Consider the following 12000-nt stretch of genomic DNA (forward strand, 5'->3'; position numbering starts at 1 on the left):
AATGTCTACATTTTTGGTGTATTGGAATATTCATTTGAATATATGAAAAAGCCAGATGCCACAGGACCCCCTTAAAAGTCCTGAGCACCTCATTATGCTATGGCTGTTCACAACAAAAGTAGAGTGGAATTTCTTTCTTTGTGTTGTATATCATTTGTAAATCAATTGTGTTATAATACTCTTATATATCATTATATATAATTTGACGACTGAGAAGCACTGGTGTATGTATTTTATGTTGTGTTGTAATCAAATTTTGAATTGTTTGTATTTGACATGTTATATTATTTGTCTTATTGCATTGGTGTCTTTTACTAATATGAAGAAAGTTCTGTAGGATCCATGGTACAAACACAAATAACAACAATAAGAATTGGTCTTCTTTTCACAAAGTACATAGGTCCAACCTCCTTAGTCCTATTGGTGAGGTACAGAGAGATGAAAAGCAGGGGAGTTGAATGATAGGAAAATTATCTTTTTTGTTGAACCAGTCAGTTGCTTACCTTGGCAACAGTTTCAGCTGCTACAGTCACTTTCTTCAGACTAATTTACCCTTGGATGCCCATAAAGTGAATCAAAGCTTACGATTTCTGCGCTACGAGGCAGAAAAATCGGAATGTACGATTTTGTGCGAAGTGCAATCAGTGACTTCCACATCATTATAGAATTTTGTTTACACCCCAAAACAACTTTAATCGCATCCCAACTTCCAACTGATTGGTTTTTTTTTCTTTTTTTTTTTAATACTAGCAGAGATATAAATTAGATATGACAAACTGAAGAAATTATTCTTAAGATCTGAAGTAATGGGCAAAAGCCCTTTTATTCATTTGGGTGATTCCATGTTTTTTAAATAGGTGATAGTAGTTGTAGTGCAAATTATAATCTCATGGCTGGAGGAACAATCAACCTCTACACACCAGGATATGGCAGTGAATACCCAAACAACGTATTCTGTAAATGGGTCATCGATGCCCCTGAGGGAGTACAGATGCGCCTCATGTTCTTGACATTTAACACAGAGCGCAACTATGACTTCCTAAGTGCTGGAGATGGCAACAACCCCGTCAATGATTCTACCAGGGTTATCCATGCATCTGGAGCTGAGATTCCAGAGAACTTTATCTCTGACGGGAATGTGATCTGGATAACATTTATGTCCGATAATCAAAGAGTGGCAGAAGGTGTTGCGATGGAAGTTATTGATGAGGCACTTGCAGGTATGTGATTTAATTTAGATACCCAATCCATCTAACTTAGTTCTTTCTCTCACAAATACAACCTGGGAAGGCTATGCAAAATGGTTTCCTGTTCTTTGTAACTCATTCCCTTTTAAGTGTTTTCCCAATCATATGATCTTTGATCTTACATCTAAGAGTATGGATTGTAAAGAGTTTCTGTGGAATGCAATCCTAATCCACTACATGATAATCCACAATATGATAAAATGAAAGTTGTTTTGTTTTTTATTGAACATGTGCTGTATCTAAAAAACACCTGTTTAAATTTTCCAACTCTATTCGAAATATTGGTGGAGCGCTCGCAGACTTGTAGCACACTGTGAATTTTGTTTCGATAGTCAGGCACTTCCTGCACCCGATGGTTGCTGGAAGACGGGATTCTATGGAGAATCACGCGTGCAGCAGATCATTTTAATGACGATCCATTCTGACTGCCACCGACATGAGCAGACAGCATTGCATCATCTTTCGCTGGGAGCTGAGTTGGATTTGTAGGCCGATGGACAGTCGTACGACGCAGTGGCGCCGGGCATTATGTGCATGCAAATTCAGGAACATTTTACTCTTTCTTTGCTTACATCCTTTATGGATGTAAAGAATAAATTAAGAGTATTAATTAACTGCTCCTGAATTTTTCTGATGTATCCCTTACTGTAGTGGCTTTTTTTTAGTGAATACTTTAAGAAAAAATATTTGATGATGAGCTCAAATAATAATGATAGTTATTTGTCTGTGTATAGTTGGGTGCGTTGGAAGGCCATGCCTTCACGGATCAACCTGCACTGAAACCAATAATGAGGTTGGTTACGTGTGTAGCTGCGTGGCAGGTAGAACTGGCAGTAACTGTGAAAACATAACGGGTAAGTTGTCATTTTGCAAAAAGGAATGTCTTATAGCAACTGCATTTCAGGGGTGACTGTTGTAAGACGGTGTTTGCCTACTCTGTTCTCACGTCCATATCATGTTTTTTACGTTTTTATTCAATCTTCTACTACTGCTTTATTCAATTCATGCTCTATGTATACTTTCGTGCCTATTTTTTATATTTTTTTAATTGGTGCATGACTAAAGCCTGTTTTCCTTTGGCTTAATTTATTCGCGCGAACTGAAAGCGTTGGTTCAAGCGCATGTCCATTCACATTTCTATCGGAGTTTTTTGCTTCAGCAAAATCGGTAGTTCGAACTGTTTCTATTTTTTGCAAAGCTAAAAAAATGATCATCCAAATCAGAGCTCAGGAAGCTAATCAACGGTTTCAATTCAGCTAGTAGAAAACAGGCTTAATGTTTGTTTATTATTATTATTATTATTATTTTTATTATTATTATTATTATTATTATTATTATTATTATTATTGTGATAATGCTGACTATAATCAACTAACATCAAATATTGGTTACTATTTAAAAATAATTGGATTATACAGTTACAAAACCAGATGAAACTATTTAATCTCATAATCAACTAGTTCACACTATTCAACCTGTTTATAACCGTTGCATAGCAACCCGTCCCTTGAATTCTTTGGTCAAACTGACCAGGTAAATGGTTACATGTAGATACTAAAAAAAAACTTCTGATAAAGGATTTACTTTACTTCAAAGGTTCCATGACTGATGTCTGTGAAAACTATGTGTGTGATAATGGTGGAACATGCTTTGAGATGGATAACGCAGCAGCTTGCCAATGCCCAGTTGGTTATGCTGGTTTATTTTGTGAAATAGGTACATTTTTTATACATTTTCACTGCATATTACTGCATAGAAAAACAATTTGTAGTTTTTATTTACTTTTATTTTTATTACATATAAAGAAAATAACACTACAACAAAGTAAGCAGTTGTTTATCATAAATAAGCCTAGAAGGTGAAATATCTATTTAATTTATAAAACAAAATTATTTGTTACCAATTTGGTACAAAGTTTAGAAACAAGATATATACTCATAATTGTTCTACAGGTGAAGTACGACTTGTGATTTGTTATTGTTAATGTGATTTCCTTTTTGTGTTACAGAAGTGCAGCCATGTGATCCAAATCCTTGCTCTAATGGTGGAACTTGCATTGAAGGTCCAGATGGTAGTTCTTTTACCTGCAGCTGTTCAATTGGATGGAGTGGATCAACATGTGGCAATGGTACTTTTTAAAATATTTTTGCACTATTAACAACTTTTCATCCATTGAAGCTAATAGTTTGCTATTTAAGAGTGGAGGACTAATTACTTGGACCAATTGCTGCATTGGTGGCTCCAGAAATTTGCCGACATAAGTCCAACAGGAGGTCCGAGTAAGAGGCTGCCAGAGCCTTTGTCAGGGTATTGGAATAAAATTCTTAGTGAATTTCATTGGAGAGATTTTATGGCTTAGAATGGCTTAAAATTGTACTTTGACCACAATATTTGAGGTACAAACAAAGGTAGTGATTGCCATTATCTCAAAATTAATAATTTTAGTCCAATTGGAGGCTTGCGGATTGCAATAAAACAGTCTTAACTGGTAGTCTTAACTCCTCGAATAAAGTCGGCTTTATCACTTCGACTAAAGTCACTCTGCTAAGACCAGTGTTATAAAACGGTCATCGCTTAGACTGCTTTGAGTATTGAAACGCAAACAAGCACTCCCTGGTAACAAAAAATTGAGGGCCCTAGCTGTTACACTTGCTCAAAACATGCATCTTTATCAAAATGAACGTAAATAAATGTACACCAGTTTTTACAGACGCTGAGAAGATTGCGGAATATTCATCATTCGATCTTAGTCTTTGATGATCTAGGACTAGGTCTAGTACCTGTAACGTCATGATGACAATGAGAGCCGAGTACGCTTTAAAATTTAAGATGGTTAACTGCTTAAACCGCGGTATAGTAATGGTCTATAATCATAGACCAGTAGTGACGTTACGATTAAAGTCGGCTAAGTGTTAAGACCGTCTAAAGCCCGCTTACAGCAATCCGCCCCAGTTCTCTTGATGTGCCGTGGAGGTGGAGAGAGGAGTTAATCATTCAATACCTCAATGCTCTGTAACAAACTCTATTGTGAGGCTTTAGGATTTCACTAGTGGTTGTCCAGAATAAAATATTGAGTCCAGAACCGTCCGGGATGGGAGGCTACCATATTGCCATGCCACATATCTACAGTAAATCTACTCATGTTGTATAATTTATTCTTGCTCATCAGATGTGAACTTATGTGCGACCCAGCCATGCTTGAATGGGGCAACATGTGTAGATTCTGTTGGAAGTAATTTTTTCTGCTCTTGTATGCAAGGATTTTCTGGAGTTCGTTGCGAAATAGATAACAGTAAGTCTTTAGACATGTTAGAAGTTTCAAACTACCTACATTTTAAGATGAAATCCAGAAAAAGTCGCAAGTTAACATCTGGGAAAAATCAATTATTAGTTAGGTCAAAAATTATCAAGGATCACACCAGAATATGCCCAACTGGGGTGGTTTGAGAGTGGTGGGGGTGTGGGAGGCAACATCCTCTATAAGAGCATGGTTGTGATTGGGCATTGCTCAAAACTCTTGGAAGTGGTCTAAGGTAACTTAATGGGTTTGTAATTTAATTTTTAATCAATTTTATAGTCAAATATTTTTTTGCCCAATGAATTGTATTATTCTCCTCGAGGAGAACCTGTTGTCCACACTGGGGGCCCTGGCCTCCCCACTGTCACCACCCCTGAAAATTATGTTATTTTGACTGCTTTATGTTCATTTACTATCTTCTGACACCGCTATTTTTGTGATTTTTCTTCATTGCCTTGTGCCTTTACAATATATTCATCCTATACCACTATCCAGACACTGCTGAGCAGGGCATTAGTATCCAGACACTGCTGAGCAGGGCATTAGTGTGCTTTGTGGTTGGTCCATGCAGATTGGGATAATTTGATTTTCCTATGACTTTCCTGTTTCTTTCTTTTGAATGTATTCATATTATTGATATTATATTATTGTTTATGTTGTCATCATTTTTATTATTGTGATTGTTATGTTACCAAAACCTACCTTAAGGGGAACTTTTAGACAATGGAGAAATTAGAGAACAATAAAAAAAGACGACATTAAGGTGAAAGTAACATGACGTTAAGGGGAAAATAACACAAAAAATATTCCCCTCAAGTTAGATTTAGTAAAATTGTTATTATTATTGTTATAACTGTTATTCTTATTCTCATTCTTATGCTACAATTGTGTTGGCTCATTTTCTTTTGTGTCATTTTTTGCTAGTGAATGCTTGTAACAGTAACCCCTGCATGAATAACGCAACTTGTGTCGCGACATCATCTTTGGGCTATAGTTGTTCCTGTCAATCGGGCTACAGTGGTGTTAATTGTGAAGACAGTATGTATGCATTTTATTTTTAAAAAAGGTTTACTCCAGTAGTGGCGCCAGTAGGGGTAAGGGGAAGGTAAGGTCACAGCCCCACCCTCAGGAAGAGAGCTGGTGCCACCACTTGTTTATTCAAAGATATACCATCTGTGATTAAATGAAAGAGAATATGTATTAAATGACCTAAAGAGTGAATGTACCAATCCACAAGAATAGTGTTGAATATTTCGTTGTATCAATGACACATCAACAGCGTATTTTATAAATAATTATTGTGTTCTTGGTGTTTTTAACTTTCTGACTGTTTTGTGTTGCCTTGCTTCAAAACCAGTAGACTTGCCACTAGTCCCCTGTTACAACAGTATTTTGATCTCAGTCTGGACAGCGTCACCAACGAAAAGTTATTTTTGAGATGGAATAAGACAAAAAAATCTGGAAAAAAATAAATCATGTATGGAACGCCAATTAAATGTTGTATGGTGCGCACTAAGATTGAGTAACCCAAAATTAGGGCCGTAACAAAGGCTACACAACCAGTCACCAACGAAAAGTTATTTTTGAGATGGAATAAGACAAAAAAATCTGGAAAAAAATAAATCATGTATGGAACGCCAATTAAATGTGGTATGGTGCGCACTAAGATTGAGTAACCCAAAATTAGGGCCGTAACCCAGGCTACAGAATCAGATAACACTTTGATTTCTTTTTTCTTGTATTCTTAAAGGAGATTCCTTTTGCACACCTAACCCTTGTCTGAATGGTGGTCTTTGCTCCAACATGCCAAGCAGTGGTAATATGTACTCATGTCGATGTTCGGATGACTACACAGGTGACAACTGTCAAAGTAAGTCAGTTTTTATGATATATACATTTTGGTATAGATTTAATATTGTCATTATCATAATTATGATATGTGAATATTGAGCATCATTAAATACAATCATTATTATAAATTTGAGTATTTATTGTGAATGTCATTGTTGTCTTTTTGTACTGGGCCCTGTGGGATAACAGTAGATATACTACTGAACAGGTTTTCCCAGTATAAAGAATAAAGAAATAAAAATAAATTTAAAAAAAGTATTTTGTTTTTACATTCAGTATTTAAAGCATCAGAAACAAAACCGTAGATCAAATTATTAAAATTACAAATCGAACAAAGAATTGTTATCTGTACGACATGATGATGATTAGGATGGTGGTAGTGGTGTGGATGGTGAGAGTAAAGATGATGATGAGAAGGAGAAAGATGATGAGGATGGCAATACTGGTGCTCTTGATGTTTATAAGAAAGATGATTATTATAAGGGTGATGTGATCATAATGATTAGATAAGAAAGATGATGATGATGGTTATGTGATAATGATGATGAGAAGGAGGAAGATGATGATGAAAATGATGATTATGATGTTGAAGAGGATGACAATGGCAATGCTGATGATGAAGAAAAATGATGGGGATGTTGATGTAATGAGGGGGGGGAAGAGGATAACAATGAGAAGAAGAAGATGATGATGATGACGAAGTGGATGAAAATGATGATGTTGAAGAGCATGAGAAAGATAATAATGAGGATTATGGAAACAGGGATTGTGATGGTGATGATCATAACATGGAAATATACCGTAAAACCTCAAATTGAAGCCCAGTGGGCTTAATAGCCAGATGAAGACCATCTCGAATTTAAGCCCCCTCTTTAGTTTGCAAGAGCAGCCTCGAAAAGAAGCAGCTTAGCTCAGTCGGCTAATCTGGTGGTAGCCACTGTGTGTGCGCTGAACCGTGGAGAGTTCTAAATTCATAAAATTTACAGCATTCATTTTGAAAAGAAGCCCCCTCTTTAGTTTGCAAAGGTAGCCTCAAAAAGAAGCCCATCTAAATTTCGCAAAAAACCAGGGATTCAATTCAAGGTTTTACGGTACATGTAAAATTTTCAGCGAATGAAGCAAGGTTCTTGTAAAGTTCTTTGTTTACTTGAGTCATTGGTGATCGTTTTCTTTGTGAGGTATTCCATTCATGTTCAAATACATGTACTGTACATATACTACTTCAGCTATTAGTCGAGACTTTTATACCTTGTTTCGCAAAAACACTGCCCACCAAAATTGATGATTTTGAATAAATAAAAATTTCATTTTTAGCCAATTAGCAAGAAAAAATTGGAAATTTCAGAAAAAAATAAAACTTGTCCTTATTTTTATTACACTTGCCGCTGCCTTGAAATCTTGAAAAATAAGACATTATATTTCTTAAGCATTTAACCATCCCATTACTACACTCTTTTTGTTAAACAATAACATTTTATTTATATTTTCTCCCCTGACGATCTTTAAAAAAATAAGTTTGCAAAACAATGTGTAAAAAAGGTCTCGCCTTACTAATTATGAAGCTTGCGTGGAGAGAACCATTGCAGGTGAATTGCCTTCAATGCAACAAATTTGACAATGTAAAGTATCTTTATTATACAAATATCTCTTTATTGTTTTCTAGTTCCTCTTGGTTGTGCAAATAACCAGTGTATGAATGGCGCCACCTGTCAGAATGTAGGCAGCTCCTCCTACACATGTAGTTGCCCCATGGATTTCACTGGCTTGTTCTGCGAAACATTTATAGGACGTTAAGTAGAAGGTTGGAGTTTTTCTACATGGCATGTTTGATATCACTGAAGAATTTACAGTTGCATGCTAACATCTGCAACAACAAAATTTGTGATAAATATTTTGCAGTACGGGATATATAAACATCACATCACCTTTGGCAATCAGATTCAAATGGTAAAAAACATGCTTTAGGTATTTTAATCCTCAAAAAGCTATGTGATAGGTTTTCAGTAAATCAGAATTTTGTTTATACTATATAATTATTTCATTTAATTTTAATCTACCACAATATACATTATGTTATAATTTTAGACTAGTTCTATATTTTTACCATCAATTTGATATTATTTATGAACTGAATAATGTACTTAGGTAAATAATCTTTCTTGGTTTTGTATTATACTTGGTTACTCTGCGTTATCAAAAAGTGTGACATGCCCAAATATGGTCATGGTGCCATCACATCTTTACCATATATAGGCACATTATGACAAAGTAGAGCAACAAAATAGAATTTGATAATCTAGACAGAGTGGTTTATACTCTGTATTATCAAATAATTGCATTGATTTTTGTAAACGTAATTTACTTGAATTGAATCATTCAGTTCCCACAATTTCATGTTTTTAGACATTTTATTGTGAATTTCCTTAGGTGAGACTTTTTTATACCTTGGTTTGCCAACTTATTCTTTTTAAAGATTGTCAGAGGAGGGTGGAAAAAAAATCAAAATAAAATTGCATTTTCTTATTTTGCAAATAGTTTTGCCAAAAAAACATCGAGATGGAGGAGAAAATAAAAATATAATTTTATTGGTGAATGTAAACAGTGTAGTAATGGGAGAGTTAAATGCTTTAAAATTTATATAATTGGGGAGAAATATACATATCTAATTTTTGGAGATTTCAAAGCACCGGTGGGAATAATAAAAATGTTTAAAAACTTCTGAAATTTCCATTTTTATCATGGCAGTTGGTGTGCTAATTGTCCAAACGTAAAATTTTATTTTTATTTTGAAATCATCTCTATTGGCAGGCAGCGGGTTTGCTAAACAATTATATAAAAGTTCCACCTTATCTAGAATGTAATTATACTATTATTCCATTTATATGTATATACTCATAGTTATCCAATCACACTTATAATTAATAAGAATTTGCATATGCATGTCACCAAGAACCAAATCCATATTTGGAATAAGTACATTAATGTATTTTGTTAGGGATTTATGGATGCAATTTCAGCATTAAGTGTACATGCATTACCGCTAATAGTTTGTGAATAGTTTCATATTTTTGTATTTATCACCGATTGTTCCAAAATATATACTGTATTATCTATCTATCTATAAGTGAGATATTGTTTATCTTATATTAAAAATCCAACAGCAGTTGTTGTATTTACCATCTGCAACATTTCACATCCCACTTGGATGAAAAGTCCTGGATTCGCCCATTCAGCGAATGTTTGGAGCACATTCAGGTTGAATTTAGAACATTGTATTAATTATTGGATATGTATATGAATAACTAGATGTTCTGAAATGGCCTGTATATCTCAATTGAGTTGCAGCAGCAACGAAGAGCTTTAATGCATAGGCCTAGGATATATGCAACAAAAGCAAATTTCAGGATATTTAAATTTTTAGTGACATCACTATTATAAGGCCTAAAAAAAATTGTTTGTTTGCCCTACAGCACTCACCCCTAGTTCACAGAAAAAAAGGGCAGCGTTTTTAAAAAAAGGTGTTTTTTTTTTCGATTTTTTGTTTGCAAATCTTTATTTTTCTCCATTTTGCACATGAAAGTTGTCTAAATTTTGTTTCTGATGTACGATATCGCTATTCTAATCCTAAATTCATTGCAAAATATCGATTATGGTTTATTTTTATTCAGTCTGATGAATACCCTTTGAAAAGCATATATTCAGACAGGCTTAATTGCAAGCATCATTGCAATTAATGTGTTAATTTTGTTGACAGGATAAAAAAAACTTTAAAAAAAAAAGACTTTTTTGCGCCCGCTCCTCCTATACAATTATCAGCATTAAAGGGCAAACAAATTAATTTTTTTAGGCCTAACAATGAGATCCTTCTAGTGAATCATTCGATAATATTGTTTGCACATGGTTTCAATTCACTAGGTGTTTTCCCAGCTACGTGGCATTATAACACTGTTGATGTTAGTACTAGTTACAAGCAACTGCAATGCCACTTCCCCCATCTACGACTCTCCTATTGTTTCCTATCACTATTACTCTTATGTAACTAAATATATTATATGCATCATTTTTCATCTGCATGCTTTTCTAAAACAAGTATGTCAGTGCATTGTCTGTTACATGGATATTTACAGTGTGCGGGTTTCCTTTTTAGAATATACATATGCCCGTGTATAAAATGTATTGTGTTGTGTGTCCTCATTTATCTTTTCTCTTACACAAGATCATATAGCAGATATGTTTATCACAGTCATTATCAGTACGTTATCCCAATGGTTATAGAATTTTAAAAATAAATATCTGAGTTTGTATTATATTTATAAAAAGTAAACATGATTAGTAGCTTCTTGATCTTAGGCCTGATGCTTTTAGAACTAAAAAAAAAAACATTTCAGGTTATGTTCAGACACAAGCTACGGTACCATTCGTAACGTTAATCCAGTGGTGTGTGTATACTTGTTCACAATACTTGGCGTACAATAATCCACCAATATACTCCTGATTAGCATATGCCAGTGAGTTAAAACAGCCATACATCAATGATTTTGAACCCAGACCAGGATTTGACCAATCACAAAAAGCCTAGCTGTAAAAAGCACTATTAGGAGTTTCTGTTTCACTGCCTTAATAGGGTCAGGTAGACATCCTAGGCAGTGTACCCTAACATATTGAATGAGTTTTGTTATTTACATGTCAATATAACATTGAATTTGTATTATGCATGAAATTTTTTATTTGCATATGCTTGAAAATGTATTTTCATATGCATGAACTTGTATCTTGTATATCCTGTATGAAATTGTATATGCCTTATGGATAAAATAATAGTATGGTATTTGTATACAGTAAGGCCCTACGTGAACACTATATTGTTGTGAGGAATAAATTTGCAAATATCCAATATTTTGTATTTCGATTGTTGTGTTTGAAACAACTGCTTAAAAGCTGTTCACTATCAATTTTTGCTAATTAGCGCCCATCAACTGGCCATTGAGCCTCCTCCCCCCCACTTCACCTTCGCCCCCACCCATCAGCTCCCAGTTTCAAAACTCCAAGATGGGCTACGTCACTGCAAAAGGGCACATTACATAAAACCAAAGAACTTAAATAGGAGAATGAGCTGCTCATTTGTATTAAAATTGATGGAACATCCGCCCTCCCGCGAATGGGGTAAAATTTGAACATTTTATTAAGTGGAGAAATACAGGAAACAAACGAACCAGAGCGGCGCCTTTTATTGCTGTTTATTATTTCTATATAGCGCGGACGGGGTAAAATTGCTCTCTGTGCACCCACAATGCCTTTGGAACGGATGTTCCACTATATTGGGAAGCTGCTCTATCTCTGCTATTTATTATCTTCGATAAAAAGTGATAGTGTGGACAAAACAGTAGTTTTAACAATTCTCCACACTTAACATTAGAAAACCATGTTGCCCAAATCAAATATATTCTAAGATTCTGAAATCGTGCGCTCAACAACAAGCATTTTCATTTACTAAACCTTTCCAGAACTCGATTGACACATATAATGTAGGCCCTAATGGGTGTTCAGGGGCGGATTTAAAGGGGGGGGGGGGGAGTGCCGGCCCTTTCCCTCTCCTTTTGGAAG

General features: G+C 34.9%; 1 protein-coding gene across 1 annotated transcript in view; it reads left to right on the top strand.

The window, feature by feature from the left end:
* LOC117105539 overlaps positions 1-8908 on the top strand; it is a 108836-nt gene extending 99928 nt beyond the window's left edge. The window contains exons 97-104 of the mRNA XM_033246705.1: positions 858-1220; positions 1982-2101; positions 2844-2963; positions 3256-3375; positions 4417-4539; positions 5470-5583; positions 6296-6415; positions 8060-8908. Of these exons, the coding sequence (XP_033102596.1) occupies positions 858-1220; positions 1982-2101; positions 2844-2963; positions 3256-3375; positions 4417-4539; positions 5470-5583; positions 6296-6415; positions 8060-8190 (1211 nt within the window). The 3' untranslated portion in view covers positions 8191-8908. The remainder of the gene's footprint in view (positions 1-857; positions 1221-1981; positions 2102-2843; positions 2964-3255; positions 3376-4416; positions 4540-5469; positions 5584-6295; positions 6416-8059) is intronic.
* Positions 8909-12000: the final 3092 nt, after the last annotated feature.

Source organism: Anneissia japonica, unplaced genomic scaffold (genome assembly GCF_011630105.1).
Source record: "Anneissia japonica isolate Jap-2015-1 unplaced genomic scaffold, ASM1163010v1 scaffold2030_len652032_cov178, whole genome shotgun sequence".
NCBI classification, from domain to species: Eukaryota; Metazoa; Echinodermata; class Crinoidea; order Comatulida; family Comatulidae; genus Anneissia; species Anneissia japonica.